This window comes from Muscardinus avellanarius (assembly GCF_963383645.1).
Source record: "Muscardinus avellanarius genome assembly, chromosome: 3".
In the NCBI taxonomy this organism is placed as follows: domain Eukaryota; kingdom Metazoa; phylum Chordata; class Mammalia; order Rodentia; family Gliridae; genus Muscardinus; species Muscardinus avellanarius.
In genome coordinates this window covers 115,079,305-115,099,270 of record NC_137788.1, presented here as the reverse complement: position 1 = coordinate 115,099,270, position 19,966 = coordinate 115,079,305, and the positions used below count along the sequence as shown (strand labels likewise).

Below are 19,966 nucleotides of genomic sequence, written 5' to 3'. Positions count from 1 at the left end.
AAGCTACACCCCAGCCTTATTATTTTTATTATTCTTTATTTTGAAACAGGGTCATACTGGGTTGCAAAGGCCTCACTAAGCAGCTGAGGCTGTTCTCCAGCAGCGATCCTCCTGTCTCAGCCTCCCAAATCCTGGGATTACAAGTGTGCAGGTGCGCCACCATGCCTGGCTTTATTTTTTTTATTCTTAATTTTGTAAAAGGGTCTCACTAAATTGTGTAGGGCCTCACTAAGTAGCGAATCTATGATCCTCCTATCTCTGCCTCCCAAATACTGAAATTACAAGTGTGCGCCACCACACCTGATAAGCATTTTTTTTTTTTTTTTTTGCTGTACTGCGAATGGAACCCAAGGACATTCTACCTCCGAGCTACACCTCCAGTCTTATTATTATTTATTTATTTATTTATTTTATTTTTCAGGTCTGGGAATGGAACCCAGGGGCATTCTATCTCTGAGCTACACTCCCTGCCCTATTTTTTTTTTTTTTTTTTTTTTTTGTGGTACTGGGGTTCCTGGAAACCCTTCTACCTCCGGACTACACTCCCAGACCTATTTTATATTTTTATTTGGAAACAGGGTCTCTTAAGCCAGAGAGGCTGGCTTCAAACCTGCACAATCCTTCTGTCTCCGCCTCCCAAGGATGGGGATTACAAACCTGCGCCACCACGCCTGGCCCTCCCCTATTTTTTACTCTTTTTTTTTGTGTGTGTGTGTGTGGGGGGGGTACTGGTGGTGGAACCCAGAGGCATTTTCTACCTCCAGGCTATACTTCCAACCCTATTTTATACTTTATTTGGAAACAGAGTCTCACTAAGTAGCTAAGGCTGGCTTCGAACCTGTGCATCCTCCTCTCAGCCTCCCAAGGGGGTGGGGGGATATTACAAGCGTGGGCCACCACGCCTGGCTTTTACTCTTTAATTTGAAACGGTCCCACTGAGTTGCAGAGGGCCTCACTAAGTAGCTGAGGCTGGCCACCAACCATGATCCTTTGGTCTCAACCTCCCAAATGCTGGGATTACAAGCATGTGCCACCACGCTCAGCTTTCCAGTTCTATTTTTTATTTTGTTTTGTTTTGTTTTCTGAAACAGTCTCACTGAGTTGTGAAGGGCCTCCCTAAGTAGCTGAGGCTGGCTTCGAACCTGCGCGATCCTTCTGTCTGAGCCTCCCAAATTCTGGGATTACAAGCGTGCCTTCAACACTCCCAGTTTAGCGATCTTTTTTTTGTGTGTGTGCGTGTGGGTCTGGGATGGAACCCAGAGGCATTTGACCTCTGAGCTACAACCCCTGCCCAAATTTTTATTCTTTATTTTGAAACAGGGTCTCACTGAGTTGCAAAGGGCGTCACTAAGTAGCTGAGGCTGTCCGCGAACCGCGATCCTCCGGTCTCAGCCTCCCAAATGCTGGGATTACAAGCGTGCGCCACCACGCCCGGCTGTTTTTTAACTTTTTTGCAGCTTTACAGACCCTAACCTTTAGTGAAGAGTCCAGGGACTGTGTTGGGCGGTACACAGAGCTCAGATTTCCGATTTGGAAACCCTGCGATTGCGCCACGGTCCCCCTGGTGGTTTAATTTCGGTCAACGTGTTATTTACTCTCCAGCTAGATAATATCTGGGGGTTTCAGAGTCACATAGTCAACAAATCCACACCAAGCCGCTCAGACCCACATTCCCCCAAACTTTTTCTCACTTGCTGACAATTTCTTCCTCCTGTTCCGACCCCGCCTGAATGGAGTCCTGCAGCACCCAGGCCCCGCCTGACAATCCTGCGGCCCCATTGGCCTGGCTCGCTCCACGAGCCTGATCTAACTAATTCCGAAGGCGGGGACCTTGAGAGGCTGATCCCATTAGCTCCATGCCCTGTCCCTCGAAATCTCTAAGCCTTTAGCTTCCAATGGGGACTCAAGCGCGCCCAGCAGAGGAGGGGGGCGTGCCCCGAAGCCCTGGGCTGGACTCTTCGCCTTTGCAGCCCAGCCACAGTCTCCTTGCCAAAGCGATAGCTGGAGAACGGGTTTGCGCCTCTCCCCGCTATCTCGTCCTTCCCGGGGAGAAGGCGAATCCCCCGGATAGATCTATCCCGGGATAGATCTTCAGGAAGACCTATGCTGTGTTGGTGGCACACGCCTGTAATCCTAGTGCTTGGGAGGTTGACGCAGGAGAATTGCAGGTTGGAGGACAGCCTCAGCCAGTTGTGAGACCCTCATCAACCTAGTGAGACTGTTTAAAAAAAAAAAATAGATTTGGAAACTGAGACAGAAAGATCGTAGGTTCAAGGATAGCCTCAGCTACTTAGTGAGGCCCTTTGCAACTCTGTGAGACCCTGTTTCAAAATAAAGAATTTGAAAATGGGGCTAGGGGTGTAGCTGGGAGGAAGAATGCGCCTGGGTTCCATCCCCAGTACTGCAAAAAAAAAAAAAAAAAAAGTAGAGCTGGGGTTGTAGCTCATATATAGAATGCCCCTGCCTTCCATCCCAATACCACAAAACAAAATAAAATAAAATAAAAATCTGGAGGTGCAGCTCAGAGGTAGAGTGTTCCCGGAGTCAATCCCCAGTAACACACACACACACACACACACACACACACACACACACACACACACACAAATAAAAGCCAGGCATGGTGGCACATGCTTGTAATCCCAGCATTTGGGAGGCTGAGACAAGAGGATCATGATTCACAGCCAGCCTCAGCTACTTAGTGAGGCCCTCTGCAACTCAGTGAGACCCTGTTCCAAAATAAAGAATAAGCCGGGCGTGGTGGCGCATGCTTGTAATCCCCGCGATTGGGAGGCTGAGACAGGAGGATCATGATGGTTCGAAGCCAGCCTCAGCTGGCTTAAGAGACCCTGTTTCCAAATAAAATATAAAATAGGTCTGGGAGTATAGCCCGGAGGTAGAAGGCCCCTGGGTTCCATCCCAGTACCACAAAAAGAAAGAGAAAGAAAGGAAGAAAGAAAGAAAGAAAGAAAGAAAGAAAGAAAGAAAGAAAGAAAGAAAGAAAGAGCCGGGCATGGTGGCGCACACTTGTAATCCCCGCGCTTGGGAGGCAGAGACAGGAGGATCGCGCAGGTTCGAAGCCAGCCGTGCGCGCTGGTTTAGGAGACCCTGTTTCCAAATATAAAAATGTAAAAATAGGTCTGGGAGTGTATAGCCCAGAGGTAGAGCTTCCAGGAACCCCAGTACCACAAAAAAAAAGAAAGAGAGAGAGAAAAAGAAAGAAAGAAGGAAGGTAGGAAAGAGAAAGAGAGAGAGAGAAAGAGAGAAAGAAGGAAGGAAAGAAAGAAAGAAAAGAAAAGAAACAGGGGCTGGAGACATGGCTCAGAGGTAGAATGCCCCTGAGCTAAATAAATAAATAAATAATAAAAATGTGCTCAAGTGTAGCTTGGAGGAAGAATGCCCCTTACACTTAATCCCAGTACCAAAAATTAAAAAAAAAAAAAAAAAAAGGGAGAAAAGAAAAAAAGAATCTCTCACTGGGACCAGCCAGCTGGCTGCTGGTTAGCATTCCAGCCGCCTTCTCCCAGGTGGCTCCTGGCAGGGTGCAGCCACTTTCCTGGTGTGCAGCGGGGCGGGGTTTGGCTGGGCAGGACCAGGATACAGATCCTGGAGGTTCTCAGCAGGCAGGGGCAGGGCTTGCTCAGCAGGAAACAGGTGAGACCCCGAGGGGCCTATTTGAATCTAAGAGATAAGGTTGGGGGTGATGTGTCCAGGTAACTGGGTGACCAGGGAGAGGACTGGGCGAGTGTGGACGGGGTGGCTGGTAACTCTCAGCCCTGCACACCTTCCTGCAGAAGCATGGATCTCGGCTCCCCTGAACTGCTGGATGCAATGCTGGAACCTACAGAAGACATCTTCCCCGCCGGGTCCTTCCTGGAGCTGGGATTCCACTGCTCCTCTCCGGAGGTTCCGGTGGCTAGGTCCCAAGAACAAGGGCTGCAAGGCTGGGAGTCTAGTGGGGACCAGGGATGTGTAAGTGTGCTGGTGAGGGGTGGGGTAGGAATGGGGCTGAGACCCAGCGGGCGACGTGGCCATCCCAGTACTTGGTGAGGCTGAGTCAGGAGGATTGAAGATTAATAAATTGCCAGCCTAGGCAATTTATTCCAACCCTGTCTCAAAATAAGAAATAAAAAGAGCTTGGGCTGGGTATAGTGATACTTGCATGTAATCCCAGTACTGGCTGAGTCAGGAGGATCGCAGGTTTGGATGCTAACTTCAGAAACTTAGCAAGACCCCTCAGCCACTGAGGGAGGGAGATCCTGTTTCCAAAAAAAAGGTGGGGGGGAGCATAGTGTCATAAGCCTGTATCCCAGTACTTGGAAGGCTAGAACTGGAGGATCATGGGTTTGAGGCCAGCCTCAGCAATTTAGTGGGACCTTGTTTAAAAAAAAAAAAAAAGCCAGTGTGGTGGTGCAGGTTTGTAATCCCTGTCATTGAGAGGCTGAGACAGGAGGATCACACAGGTTCACAGCCAGACTCAGCTACTTACAGAGGCTCTCCGCAATTTAATGAGACCCTGTTCAAATAAAGAATAAAATCGGGCTGGGTGTGGTGGTGCACGCTTGTAATTCCAGCATTTGGGAGGCCGAGACTGAAGGCTCATGGTTCACGGCCAGCCTCAGCTACTTAGTGAGGCCCTTTGCAACTCAGTGAGGTGGTGTTTTTTGTTTTGTTTTGTTTTGTTTTTTGCGGTACTGGGGATGGAACCCAGGGGCATTCTACCTCCGAGCTACAAACCCAGCCCTATTTTTTATTCTTTATTTTGAAACAGGGTCTCACTGAGTTGCAAAGGGCCTCGCTAGGTAGTGGTTGAGGGTATCTTCCAACTGCAATCCTCTGGTCTCAGACTCCCAAATGCTGGGATTACAAGCATGAGCCACCACACCGGGTTCAAGAGACCCTGTTTCAAAAATAAAGAATAAAACTAGGGCCGGGCATGGTGGCACACAATTATAATCCCAGCATTCAGGAGGCTGAGACCAGAGGATCGCGATTAACAGACAGCCTCAGCTCCTTAGTGAGGCCCTTGGCAAGTTAGTGGGATCTTGTTTTAAAATAAAGAATAAAAAATAGGGCTGGGGGTGTAGCACGGAGGTAGAATGCTCCTGGGTTCCATCCCCGGTACTACAAACAAACAAACAAACAAAGAATAAAATCAAGCTGGGCGTGGTGGCGTACACTTGTAATCCCAGCATTTGGGAGGCTGAGACTGGAGGATCATGGTTGGCAGACAGCCTCAGCTACTTACTGAGGCCCTCTGCAACTTAGTGAGACCCAGTTTCAAAAAATAAAGAATAAAAAATAGGGCAGGGAATGTAGCTCGGAAGTCAAATGCCCCTGGGTTCCATGCCCAGACCCGCAAAAAAAAAAAAAAAAAAAAAAAAAAAAAAGAAAAGGAATAAAATCAGGCTGGGGCTATATCTCGGAGGTAGAATGCCTCTGAGTTCAATTCCCAGTACCATAAATAAATAAATAAATAAATAAATAAATAAATAAATGATTCTGAGCCAGGTGTGGTGGCGCACGCTTGTAATCCCAGCATTTGGGAGGCTGAGACTGGAGGATCACATTTCAAGGACAGCCTCAGCTATTTAGTGAGGCCCTCTACAACTTAGTGAGCCTGTTTCAAATTAAGAATAAAAAATAGGGCTGGGGGTGTAGCTCGGAGTTTGAATGCCCTGAGTTCCATCCCCAGACCCTCAAAAAGATAGATAAATAAATAAATAAATAAATAATAAATAAATAAATAAATATGCTGGGCGTGGTGGTGCACGCCTGTAATCCCTGCGCTTGGGAGGCTGAGACAGGAGAATCTCACAGGTTCGAAGCCAGCCTCAGCTACTTGGTGAGGCTCTCAGCAACTTAATGAGACCCTGTTTCCAAATAAAATAGAAAATAGGTCTGGGAGTTTAGCCCGGAGGTAGAAAGCCCCTGGGTTCCACCCCGAGTACCACAAAAATAAATAAATAAATAAATGATTCTAACATAGACATGAATTGCAACTTCCACACATCCAAGAAAGCGTGCAGGGTCTAAGTCTGCTGTCACAACACTTCCAAATGGGTTCCCGACTCTCAACAACCCTCCTCCTTTTACAGGGCCTCGGCGAGAGTGAGTCTGAAGGTTTTCCAAAGGTCTTCATTGATCCCAATAAGGTGTACTGCTCGGAAGCGTCTCCGGGCAGTGACAGCGGCCACTCTGAGGACGCGGGCCGCCCCGCCAGCCCCCCGGCCCCGTGCCAGGCTGCCCAGGACGCAGGCGCCCTGCAGGAGGGGCACGGGGGCGCTGGGCCAACCTTAGGGCTCATCTCCACACTCATCCAGCTCGGTGAGCGCTGCTCCTGGAAAGAGACTCACAACCTTCGCGCCCAATCCCAGCCCTGGGGCTCAGCGCGCTCCCCACCGGTACCCCCAGACCCTGCAGCCACCACGTGAACCTCCCGCTTCCTCCCACTCTGTCTCTTTCAGACCAGTGGAGCCCGCCATGTTTGATGCCTACTGCCTGCGTGGTCAGTGAGCTGCCCTTTAATGCCCACAGCCTTCCCAGGATGGCCGCTGTAACCCCAGTGCCTCCTACAGCCCTGGTAAGTCCTAGGGTCCGCTGGGGGAGCCTCACACCGGCAGCAAGAGGCAAGGGGGGCCTAGGAGGAACTGTCTTTGCTCCGCTTTTTGTGGACTGGGTCTGTGAGACCAAGGCATCACAGCAACTTTAAGGGCATGAGAGGGCTGGGCCTGGTGGTGCACACCTATGATCCCAGCACTTGGGAGGCTGAGACAGGAGGATCGCACAGGTTTGAGGCCAGCCTCAGCTACTTAGTGAGGCTCTCAGCCACTTAGTGAGACCATTTCCAAATAAAATATAAAATAGATATGGGAGTTTAGCCCGGAGGTAGAAAGCCTCTGGGTTCTAACCCCAGTACAAAAAAAAAAAAAAAAAAAAGCTGGGGTGTAGCTTGTAGGCAGAATGCCCCTGAGTACAATCCCCAGCACCAAAAAAAAAAAAAAAAAAAAGAGAAATGCCAGGTGTGGTGGCTCATGCCTGGCATTCCAGTACTTGGGAGGTTAACACAGGAAGATTGCAGGTTAGGGGTCAGCCTTTGCAATTTAGGAAGACCCTGTTTCTTTTTTCTTTTCTTTTCATGCTTTTTTTTGGGTATTGGGGATCAAACCCACAGGCGTTCTACCTCCAAGCTATACCCCCAGTTCTATTTTTATTCTTTCTCTTTTTTTCTTTCTTTCTGTACTGGGGATGGAACCCAGGGGTATTCTAGCCCTGAGTGTCACCCCAGCCCTATTTTTATTCTTTATTTTGAAACAAGGTCTCACTGAGTTGCAAAGGGCCTCACTAAGTAGCTGAGGCTGTGAACTGGCAACCCTCCTGTTTCAGCCTCCCAAGTACTGGGATTACAAGTGTGTGCCACCACACCTAGCTCATTTTATTATTTATTTTGAAATAGGGTATCAATAAGTTGCAGGAGGCCTCACTGAATTGCTGAGGCTGGCGGTGAACCTGTGATCCTCCTGTCTCACCTTCCCAAGTACTGGAATTACAAGCGTGAGCTACCACACCCAGCTGCGAGAACCGGGTTCTAAAATAAAAATAAATCAATAAAAAGTGCCAGGACAGAGCCAGGCATGGTGGCACCGAAGCCTGTAACCCCAGTACTTGGAAGGCTGAGACAGGAGGATCAGGTCTGTGGCCAGCCTCAGCAACTTAGAGAGATCCTGTTTCATGATATAAAATAAAAGGGGCTGGTGTATAGCTTGGAGATACAGTGCCTCTGAGTTCAATCTCAGTACCTCTAAGTTCAATCTCAGTACCTCTGAGTTCAAGCTCAATGCCTCTGAGTTCAATCTCAGTACCCCCCACATTCACACACATGGCTGGGGCTATAGCTCAGAGGTAGAAAGACCCCAGGTCCAATCTTCATACTGTAAGTGGGGGGGAAAAAACAGAAGACCAGGAAGAGAGAGCCATTGGGAGTAACAGTGTTGACTGGGTTAAGGAGAAGATGGGAGAAGAAATTTGGGGACAGGGCTCTGGAGAAAGACCCTGACAGTGTGTCTGTTCTTCTTCTCCTTCTCCTTCTCCTTCTCCTTCTCCTTCTCCTTCTCCTTCTTCTTCTCCTTCTTCTTCTTCTCCTTCTCCTTCTCCTTCTTCTTTTTTTCGGTACTAGAGATTAAACCCCGGGGCATTCTACCCCGAGCTACACCCCAGCCTTATTTCATTCTTTTTTTTTTTTTTTTTGGTACTGGGGATGGAACCCAGGAGCAGTCTACCTCTGAGCTACACACCAGTCCTATTTTTTATTCTGTATTATTTATTTTTTATTTTATTTATTTTTATTTTATTTTTGGTGGTACTGGGGGTGGAACCCAGAGGCCTTCTACCTCCAGGCTACACTCCCAGACCTATTTTATATTTTATTTGGAAACAGGGTCTCTTAAGCCAGCTGAGGCTGGCTTCAAACCTGTGCGATCCTCCTGTCTCAGCCTCCCAAGCAAGAGTATTACAAGTGTGCCCTACCATGCTTGGCTTATTCTTTATTTTTTTTAATTTTTAATTTTTATTTTTTTTAATTTTTTTGCAGGTTTGGGGATGGAACCCAGGGGCATTTGACCTCCGAGCTACACCCCAGTCCTATTTTTTATTCTTGATTTCGAAACAGAGTCTCACTAAATTGCAGAGGGCCTCGCTAAGTAGCTGAGACTGTGCACAAACCGCAGTCCTCCGGTTTCAACCTCCCAAATGCTGGGATTATATGCGGTGCCACGTGGGTCTTCCTATTTTATTCTTTATTTTGAAACAAGGTCTCATTAAATGATGGAGGGCCTCACAAGTTGCTGAGGCTGAGTAAACCTGTGATCCTCCAGTCTCAGCCTCCCAAGTACTGGGATTCCAAACTTGCTAGTTTAGGACAGTATTACAGTGTTCAACCAGAAACATTGTCTAAGCCTTGAGTCAGGACACAGACCTGGGAAGGTAGCCTGGGATTCAGCAGGTTAGTGGATACAGTGTGGGGAGAAGGGGCTACAACAAACTTCCCACCGGGACCCAGGGCGCAGGAAACCTCAGACTCAGCCATGCTATAAAGTAGCAGACAGGGACTGTAGAGGGGGTGGGGGTAGGACGTCCAAAAGGCACTGAACAGGTCTTAGCCTGCCTGCCTGTCTTCCTTCTTCCTTTTTTTCTTTTTTTGGTACTAGGGATTCAATTCAGAGGCATTTTACCTCATTATACTCTAGCCTGATTTTATTTCTTATTTGGAAACAGGGTCTCACTAAGTTACAGAGGGGCTCCCTAAATTGCTTAGGCTGGCTCCGAACCTGTGACCCTCCTGTCTCAGCTTCCCAAGTGCTGGGATTACAGCATGCACCACCACACTCAGCTTGTTTTATTTTTAGAGATAAAATTCTCTAGGAAGCCCGGCGTGGTGGTGCATGCTTGTGATTCCAGCATTTGGGAGGCTGAGACAGGAGGATCACGGTTCGCAGACAGCCTCACCTACTTAGCAAGGCCCTTTGCAACTCAGTGAGACCCTATTTCAAAAACTAAAAAGACTAAAAAATAGGGCTAGGGGTGTAGCTTGGAGGTAGAATGCCCCTGGGTTCCATCCCAGTACCACACACACACACACACAAAAAAGAATAAAAATAGAACTGGGACCGGGTGCAGTGGCGCACGCTTGTAATCCCTGCTGGTTTAAGAGACCCTGTTTCCAAATAAAAAAGAAGTATAAAATGGGTCTGGGAGTGTAGCCTGGAGGTAGAAGGGCTTCCAGGAACGCCAGTACCAGCAAAAAAAAAAAAAAATAGAACTGGGGTGTAGTTCAGAGGTACAATGCTTCTGGGTTTCATCCCCAGTACTGCAAAATAATAATAATAATAATAATAATAATAATAATAATAATAATAATAATTATTATTATTATTATTATTGATGATGATGATGATGATGATGGGCGTGTTGGCGCACACTTGTAATCCCAACATTTAGGTGGCTGAGACAGGAAGTTCGATGTTCGCAGCCAGCCTCAGCTACTTAGTGAGGCCCTTTGCAACTCGGTGAGACCTGTTTCAAAATAAAGAATAAAAAATAGGGCAGATGGTGTAGCTTGGAGGTCGAATGCCCCTGGGTTCCACCACCAGAATAATAATAATAACAATAATAATAATAATAATAATAATAATAATAATATATAGGTCTGGGGTGTAGCCTGGAGGTAGAAGACCCCTGGATTCCATTCCCAGTATCACACACACACACACACACACACACACACACACACACACACACACACACACATACACACACACACGAAAAAAAATAAGGCACATCTCTTTAGGTCACAAAGTGAAGCCTAAATCTGTGGAGAAGGATGCTAGAGAGAAAGCAGGTCACTTGGCGATGGGCTGAGGTCGACCGCCCCAAGCTTGGCTGCCCTTGGGGAGTTTCTTGTCTGGGAGGGGACAGGTCTCAGCCTGAAAGATGGAGCTCAGACCCTAGAGCTCCATTCCAGGCTGCCTGCCCCTGTGGCTGACGGGATAACAAGCTCTGGCAACTGGAAACGAATAGCCTAATCTTTTCCCTGCTATGGAAAGGAGAGTAAGCTAGCAAACCCCACTGGAGCGAAGGCCACAGGTCCTCTTCAGAGGCAGCCATGTTCGGGGAGCAGGGACCAGAGCCGGCTCAGAATGCTATGTCCTTGGACCAGATACGACAAAACCACATCCTCTCTTTCTTCAGTCTCAGGAGTGCGCTGTGGCTTGGGCCCCGATCCCATCTGAAGCCAGTCTCTGCCCTTAGCTTTCCTCAAACTGGAGCTACTGCTGGTACAGATAGGAAACTGTCAGCCGAGCCTGGTGGCACAACCTGTAATCTCTGTACTTGGGAGGCTGAGACAGGAGGATCGCAGGTTCGAGGACAGCCTCAGCAAGTAGTGAGACTCTCATCCACCTAGTCAGACCTTGTTTCCAAATAAGAAATAAAGTCAGAGGCGGGCGTGGTGGCGCACGCTTGTAATCCCAATACTTGGGAGGCTGAGACAGGAGAATCTTGCAGTTTTGAAGCCAACCTCAGCTACTTAATGAGGCTCTCAGCAGCTTAGTGAGACTCTGTTTTCAAATAAATATAAAAATAGAGCCAGGCATGGTGGCTCACGCTTGTAATCACAGCATTCAGGAGGCTGACACAGGAGGATTGTGGTTCACGGACAGCCTCAGCTACTTAGCGAGGCCCTTTGCAAGTCAGTGAGACCCTGTTTCAAAATAAAATATAAAAAATTGGGCTGGTGGTGGAGCTCAGAGGTAGAATGTCCCTGAGTTCCATTCCCAATACTGTAATAAATAAATAAATATTTTAAAAAATAGGGCTGACGCATCACTTGGAGGTAGAATGCCCCTGGGTCCCATCCATAAGTAAGTAAGGAAAGAAAGAAAGAAAGAAAGAAAAAAAAAAAAGTCACCATTCAGAAGGCCTATAGAGGCATGGGGGAGCACTGGCATGGGGATGGGGCGCCCTTCTCCCCCCATCTCACCGTCTTCCTCCAGCTGCCCTGTCAAGCCCTGTTCCTGACAGATGAGGAGAAGCGTCTGCTGGGGCAGGAAGGAGTCGCTCTGCCTTCTCACCTGCCCCTCACCAAGGTAAGGCCCTCCCCAAACCCACCCTGGCCTCCAGGTTGGGGAAGAGCAGGAGAGGCTGGGGGCTAAGGGCCCCCAGGACGCTGATACGCCCTGTGCCTCCAGGCCGAGGAGAGGGTCCTCAAAAAAGTCAGGAGGAAAATCCGGAACAAGCGGTCGGCTCAGGACAGCCGGCGGCGGAAGAAGGAATACATCGATGGGCTGGAGAGCAGGTACTTGGGCTTGGGGATCTGGCTCCCAGGGGCCCTGCAGGTCCCCTCGCTCCCAAGGCAGGCAGAGCGGGCACGGGGCAGGCATGGCGGCCAAGCCTCATCTGTCCTGCCTCCACGCCCCCTAGAGTGGCAGCCTGTTCGGCTCAGAACCAGGAACTTCAGAAAAAAGTCCAGGAGCTGGAGAGGCATAACATGTGAGTGCACATGTGTGTGTGTGTGTGTGTGTGTGTGTGTGTGTGTGTGTGTGTGTGTGGAGTGGGGGTGCAACATGCAGGGGTGTCATCTTTTGTTTTGTGGCACTACGGATGGAATCCAGGGGCAAGTCTACCTCTGAGCTACACCCCCAGTCTCCTATTTTTATTTTATTTTATTTTATTTTATTTTATTTTATTTTATTTTATTTTATTTGCAGTACTGGGAATGGGACCCAGGGGCATTCTACCTCTGAGTTACATCCCCAGCCCTATTTTTTATTCTTTATTTTTAGAAACGGGGTCTCACTGAGTTGCAAAGGGCCTCACTAAGTAGCTGAGGCTGGCTTCGAACCTGCATGATCCTCCCGTCTCAGCTTCCCAAGTGTGCCACCACGCCCGGCTTAGGGCCATCACTCCTGGGCCCCTGTCCCCAGAAGATCCTAACTCCTCATTCCTCTTTCCCCAGCTCCTTGGTGGCTCAGCTCCGCCAGCTGCAGGCGCTCATCACTCAAACCTCCAACAAAGCTGCTCAGACCAGCACCGTGGTCCTGGTACCTGGGTCTACTTCCCCTCTCTCCCAGCCCCTCCGCCTTCCCTGCCCCTCCCTCCTCACAGCCCCAGCTGCCCCGGCTCACTGTCCCCGGCTCCCCTCCTCGCTGTCCCCACAACCCAAGGGTCACCTTGCTCACCTCCAGATCCTCCTGTTTTCCCTGGCTCTCGTCATCGTGCCCAGCTTCAGCCCCTTTCAGGGTCGACGGGAAGCTGGGCCCGAGGATTACCAGCCTCATGGAGGTGAGAGGCTCCCCCGCTGAGCAGGGGGCTCCTTCAGGTTCACGTGGTCAAGGAGTGGGAGAGAGCCAGGCCTGGTGGCGAACGCTTGTCATCCCAGCATTTGGGAGGCCGAGACTGGGGGATCGCGCAGGTTCGAAGTCAGCCTCAGCTACTTAGTGAGGCTCTCAGCAACTTAGTGAGACCCTGTTTCAAAGTAAAGAATAAAAAATAGGGCTGGGGGTGTAGCTTAGAGGTATAATGCCCCTGAGTTCCATCCCCAGTACTGCAAAATAAATAAATAAATAAACAAACAAACAAACAAACAAATAAATAATAGGTCTAGGGTTGTAGCTTGGAGGAAGAATGCCCCTGGGTTCCATTCCCAGTACCAAAAAAAAAAAAAAAAAAAAAAGAAAGAAAAAAAAAGAAAAAGAAAAAGAAGAAGTGGGAGAGGCTGGGTCTGGGGGTGCACACCTGTAATCCCAGTCTCTTTGAGACAGGAAGATGGCAGGTTTGAGGCCAGCCTCAGCCATTTAGTGAGACCCTGTTTCAAAATTTAAAAAATAAACCAGGTGTGGTGACTCCTGCCTGTGATCTTACTACCCGGAAGGCTGAGCCAGGAGGATGGCAGGTTCAAAGCCAGTCTCAGCAATGTAGGGACACCTTGCTTCCAAGTTGAAAACAAAATAGAGAGCCGGGCGTGCTGCCGGCGCTTGTGATCCCTGCCCTTGGGAGGCTGAGACAGGAGGATGGCGCAGGTTCGAAGCCAGCCTCGGCTACTGAGTGAGGCTCTCGGCAACTCAGTGAGACCCTGTTTCAAATAAAGTATAAAACAGGGCTGGGGGTGTAGCCCGGAGGTAGAAAGCCCCTGGGCTCCACCCCAGCACCACACACACACAAAAATAGGAGCTGGGCGTGGTGGCATAGGCTTGTAATCCCAGTACTTGAGAGGCTGAGACAGGAGGATGCAGGTTTGAGGACAGCCTCAGCAAGTAGTGAGACTCATTAACCTACTGAGACCATGTATTGATTGATTGATTGATTGATTGATTGATTATGGTACTGGGGACAGAACCCAGGAGCATTCTACCTCCAAGCTACGCCTTCAGCCAAAACAGGGTCTCACTAAGTTAGTCGCAAAAGGCCTAAGTACTGAGGCTGCCCGCGAACCACGATCCTCCTGTCTCAACCTCACAAAATGCTGGGATTATAAGTGTGCGCCACCACGCCCAGCTGAGACCCTATTTTAAAATAAAAACTAAAATAGGGCTGGGAGTGTAGCTTGGAGGGAGAATGCCCCTGGGTTCCATTCTCAGTGCCCCCGCCCCATAAATAAGGCTGAGGTATAGCTCAGAGGTAGAGTACACCTGGGTTCAATCCCTAGTACAAAAAAAAATTGGGAGCGCCCTGTGGATCCTGACTAGGGTCCCCAGCCAGCCAAAGGAACGCTCTCCTGTTCCTCCTTCACCTGGCAGTGATTTCCAGAAACATCTTGACCCACAAGGACAGGACTGAACATCTAGACACTCCAGCGGTGGAGTCCAGACTGGGGGAGCCCCGTGGAGCCCCGAGTGCTAACGGCTCAGCGGGGACTGTGCTCCAGAAGACGGGAGTGAAGACGGGGTCCAGCAGGCGCCTGAGAGCCGTGCTGCGCTCGGACGAGATGTGAGCCCTCCCCCCCTGCACGCTGCCTGCCGCCCCTGCTCCCCACCCGCCCCTGCTCCCCACCCGTGGTGTGTCTTTGCCCCCGAGTCACTTCAGGACACCTAAGTTGGCACTTCCAACACTTTTGTTATGTATCTGTGATTTGATTTCTTCTATGGGGATAGGGTTGGGCAAACAGAAGTTTTGACTACAAAATAAACTTTCTGGAAAGGTGTGTGTGTGTGTGTGTGTGTGTGTGTTACTGGGGATAGAACCCAGGGGCATTCTACCTCTGAGCTACACCCACAACCCTATTTTTTTTTTTTTTTTTTTTTTTTGGTGGTACTGGGAATGGAACCCTTTTACCTCTGGGCTATACTCTCAGACCTATTTTATATATTTTTTTAAATTTGGAAACAGGGTCTCTTAAGCCAGCAAGGTTGGCTTCAAACTGGTATGATCCTCCTGTCTCTGTCTCTGCCTACCAAGCACAGGGATTACAAGTGTGTGCCACCACGCCCGGCCCTATTTTTTATTCTTTATTTTGGTCTCACTGAGTTGCAAAGGACCTCACTAAATAGTTGAGGCTGTCTGTGAACCACAATCCTCCTATCTCAGCCTCCAAAGTACTGGGATTATAAGTATGAGTCACCACACCCAGCTTAGAAAGTTGTTTTTGTTTTTTTCCTTTTGGGTACTAGGGACTGAACCCAGGGATACTCTATGCCAGGGTCTCCCTATGTTGAGGAGGCTGTCGTTGAACCTGTGATCCTCCTATCTCAGCCTCCCAAGCACTGGGATTCCAGGTATCTACTATCATGCCTGGCTATATTTCATAAGCTTTAACTGGGCTTACCCACTGGTACATGATTGTAATCCCGGTACTTAGGAAGCTAAGACAGGAGGATCACAGGTTCGAGGCCAACCTCAGAAACAAACCTCAGAAACTTCCACAAAAACAAACCTCAGAAACTTCCACAACTTAGTGAGACCCTGTCAAAATAAAGAATAAAAAAAAAATGGGCTGGGAATATAACTTAGAGATAGAATGCCTCTGGGTTTAATCTCTAGTACCACAATAAAATAAATAAATAAAATAAAATAGAGCCAGGGGTATAACTCAAAGGTGGAATGCCCCTGGAGTCCATCCCCAGTACCATAAAATAATATAAAATAATAATGTGGGGACTTCCGGGAAGATGGCGATGGAGAAAAGGGGCACTTACAAGTCCCGCTAACAATCGATCTCTATTACCACAAAACCAACGCCTTTCAGAGCCAGAAAACACCACCAGCAAAGAAATAAAAACTGTAAATACAAGGGACAGAGAAAAAGAGGGCTGGAAGAACGAGACACCAGAAAGAAACCAGCCCGAAGTGCCGCGGCACGGAGCGGCCGGAGCCGCGGCATGGAGAGGCACGGGCTATAGCACCAGGCTCCAGAGAGGAGGGAGACTCAGAACGGAGCTCAAATCCAGAGAGGAGGTACGCCAGCCTCGCGGCCTAGGACACAGCAGTATCACCTTACTGCCGGTGGCAGCGGCGATTTCACCGAACGGCTCTAGACCAATGCATTCAACCAGCCACCAGGCGCCAGAGAGGAGGGGTGGACAGCGAGCCGAGGTGAGCAGCTGCTGAACAGCCGGGCAGCAGTCAGAAGTTTTTTCAGCGCAAGGAGCGTCTAAAGCTCCCAAGGGCCGGGATCAGCACACCCCGCAGGGACTCAGTGGAGCTCAAAACCAGAGAAGAACTACACCAACCTCACGGCCGAGGACGCGGCAGCAGCGCCTTAGTGCTGGCAGCAGCAGTGAGTTCACCGGACGGCTGAAGACCAACGCACTCAATCAGCCACCAGGCTCCAGAGAGGAGGGGTGGACAGCGAGCCGAGGTGAGCAGTTGCTGAACAACCGGGTGGCAGTCAGAAGTTTTTTCGGCGCAGGGAACATCTAAAGCTCTCAAGGGCCGGGCACTGCACACCTGGCAGGGACTCAGAGAGGAACTCAAAACCAGAGAAGAAATACGCCAGCCTCACGGCCGAGGACATGGCAGTGGTACCATATTGCCAGTGGCGGCAGCTGCGAATCCACCGAGTCCACTACAGCTCCATCAGCGCACTCAACAACCGTGAGTCAAACTGTGGACCCTAGGGGAGAAATCCCAGTACTGCACTCCCAGGGACTTGCGCAGATAGTCTCCCTGGGTCGGAGATTTTAGCAGTGCAACCCAGTGGGGGAGTGGTGGTGGCAGAGATATCACACCACAGTCACAACTCCCCGCTGGAGAATGCCCAACTTGGCATCCCCCATGGTCTAAGCAGCCTCGATTGACTCCTTGGGTCTGAGATTTTGTGATACAACCCAGTAAAGGAGTAATGGTGACTGAGATACCACAGACTCGAGATCCAGAGCACCTTAAGTAAACTCGTAGTGACCCAGGGAAGAACCCAGAGAAGGCACAAACTTCCAAAATCATGGGAAAGAGAAATAACAATGGAGCAGTGAATGCCCACAACCCCACAACATCAGAATCTGATAACACACAAATCCAGAGATCTCTAGAAGATCAAATCAGGAAAATAACTTTAGAAATAATAGAGGACTTTCGAAAAGCATTCAGAGAGAGTCAAAAAGAGATAAAGGATGCAATCATTGAAATAAAGGCCTCAATTCAAAGTATAAACAACAGATTAGACCACATGGAGAATAGAATCTCGCTTCTTGAAGATGATCACTCCAAAAATGAACGCATAGTTTCTAATTTAGAAAAAAAAAGCCGGGCGTGGTGGCGCACGCTTGTAATCCCCGCGCTTGGGAGGCGGAGACAGGAGGATCGCGCAGGTTCGAAGCCAGCCGCACTGGCGTAAGAGACCCTGTTTCAAAAATCTAAAAAAAATAGGTCTGGGAGTGTAGCCCAGAGGTAGAAGGGCTTCCAGGAACCCCAGTACCACCAAAAAAAAAAAAAAAAAAAAAAAAGGAAAAAAAAAAAGAAAAAAAAATCCAACAGCAGGAATCTGACATTGAAGAAATATGGGCCCATTTTAAGAGAGCTAACCTAAGAATAATTGGAATAGAGGAGGGAAAAGAAGGTGAAACCAAAGGGATTAATAATCTCTTCAAGGAAGTAATAGCCGAAAATTTCCCAAGTATAGAGCAAGAGGTCGATACACAGGTCCAGGAAACATATCGAACTCCCTTTAGACAGGATCAGAGAAGAAGATCCCCACGCCACATAATTGTCAAAATGACTAATGTGGAAGCCAAGGAGAGAATCTTAAAGGCAACAAAAACAAAAGGCCATGTGACATTCAGAGGCAAACCAATTAGAATCACTCCAGACTTCCCAAACCAAGTCATGAAAGCCAGAAGGGCATGGAGTAACATATTCCAAACTCTGAAAGAAAACAACTTCCAGCCCAAAATTTCCTACCCAGCAAAACTATCTTTCAGATTAGATGGGGAAATAAGAAGCTTCCATGACAAACAGAAACTGAAGGAATTTATGTCTTCAAAACCAGCGCTAGAGAAAATACTCAAGGAGATTAACTGCAAAGAGGAAATGGGTAATACAAGCCAGAACCAAAGAAACAAGAATTCCCATCCAGCAGACAACTAAGCAAAGAATAATAAACAGTATCTCAAACAGAAATAAGATCTTAACATGTTGGGAATTAAAAATTATCTCTCTATAATCACACTGAATGTAAATGGCCTCAACTCCCCAATAAAAAGACATAAAGTGGCAAAATGGATTAAAAGCCAGAATGCATCCATCTGCTGCTTACAAGAAACACACCTTACAAGTAAAGATAGGAACAAACTCAAGGTAAAGGGCTGGAGCAAGGTAATCCATACTAATGGTACTCGAAGACAAGCAGGAGTAGCAACTATGATATCAGACAAGTTAGACTTCAAACCCAAACTTATTAGAAGAGACAAAGAAGGTCACATTTTACTGGTAAAAGGAATAGTCCAGCAAGAGGAAATAACAATAATCAACATCTATGTCCCAAACATAGGGGCAGCTACTTTCATAAATCAAACTCTTTTTGACATGAAGTCACACATAAATCCCAACACAATAATACTGGGAGACTTCAACACACCTCTCACAATACTAGACCGATCTTCCAGACAAAGGGTCAGTAAAGATGCCTCAGAACTAAAGAACACCATTAACCAAATGGACCTGTTGGACACATATAGAATATTTCACCCAACTACAGCGGAGTTTACATTTTTTTCAGCTGCTCACGGAACCTTCTCCAAAATATCACATCCTGGGACACAAAATGAGCACTAGCAAATTTAAAAAATGTTACATACTTCCCTGTGTCATTTCAGACCATAATGGAATGAAACTAGAAATCAACTATAAGAAGACCCAGAGAAACAACATAAACATGTGGATACTGAACACCAGACTTCTGAATGAAGAATGGGTCATAGAAGATGTAAGAGGTGAAATCAAGAAATTTCTAGAAACAAATGAAAATAAAGATACAACATATCAAAACTGCTGGGACACTTTGAAGGCAGTATTAAGAGGAAAATTTATAGCACTGAGTGCTCACATAAGAAAAACAGAAAATCTTCAAATAAATAGCCTAACGACACACCCTCGAAAAGCCCTTGAAAAGCAGGAACAATTGAACCCCAAAGCCAGCAGAAGACGGGAAATTATTTAAATTAGAGCAGAAATTAACGAAATAGAGAATAAAAAACAATACAGAAAATCAAAACCAAAAGCTGGTTTCTTGAAAAAATTAACAAGATTGATAAACCACTGGCCAACCTAACTAAAAAAAAGAGAGAATCAACCCAAATTATGAGGATAAGGGATGAAAAAGGAGACATTACTACTGACAGTGTAGAAATCCAGAGGATTATCAGAAACTACTTTGAAAAACTATACTCCAACAAATTGGAAAATCTGGAGGAAATCAACAACTTCCTAGATAAATACAACCTTCCTAAACTGAGTCAAGAAGATATAGAACACTTAAACCAACCAAAAACAATCAAAGAGACTGAAACAGCAATAAAGAGCGTACCATCAAAGAAAAGCCCAGGACCAGATGGTTTCCCAAGTGAATTCTATAAAACCTTTATAGAAGAGCTAACTCCAATACTACTCAAACTATTTCGGGAAATAGAAAAAACCGGGACTCTCCCAAATACATTCTATGAAGCCAACATCACACTAATACCCAAACCGAATAAAGACAGTTCAAGGAAGGAAAACTATGGGCCTATATCTCTGATGAACTTGGATGCAAAACTATTAAACAAAATACTAGCAACACACATTCAAAACCACATCAAGAAAATCATTCACCATGACCAGGTAGGGTTCATCCCAGTGATGCAAGGCTGGTTCAATATATGAAAATCAATCCATGTAATTCATCATATAAACAGAATCAAAGACAAAAATCACATGATCATCTCAATAGACGCTGAAAAAGCATTTGATAAAATCCAACATCCATTTATGATAAAAAACGCTG

The 19,966-nt window shown here is 47.6% G+C and overlaps 1 protein-coding gene across 1 annotated transcript; it reads left to right on the top strand.

Moving 5' to 3' along the window:
* Positions 1-3,798: 3,798 nt before the first annotated feature.
* Positions 3,799-14,511, top strand: CREB3L4 (cAMP responsive element binding protein 3 like 4; the record flags this gene model as incomplete). Its single annotated transcript, XM_080692866.1, has 9 exons — positions 3,799-3,972; positions 6,099-6,327; positions 6,468-6,583; positions 11,550-11,642; positions 11,745-11,851; positions 11,977-12,045; positions 12,512-12,596; positions 12,741-12,837; positions 14,292-14,511. 9 exons carry the CDS (start codon positions 3,799-3,801, stop codon positions 14,483-14,485), a joined length of 1,164 nt encoding a protein of 387 aa, XP_080548992.1. The 3' UTR covers positions 14,486-14,511.
* Between the last annotated feature and the right edge of the window lie 5,455 nt (positions 14,512-19,966).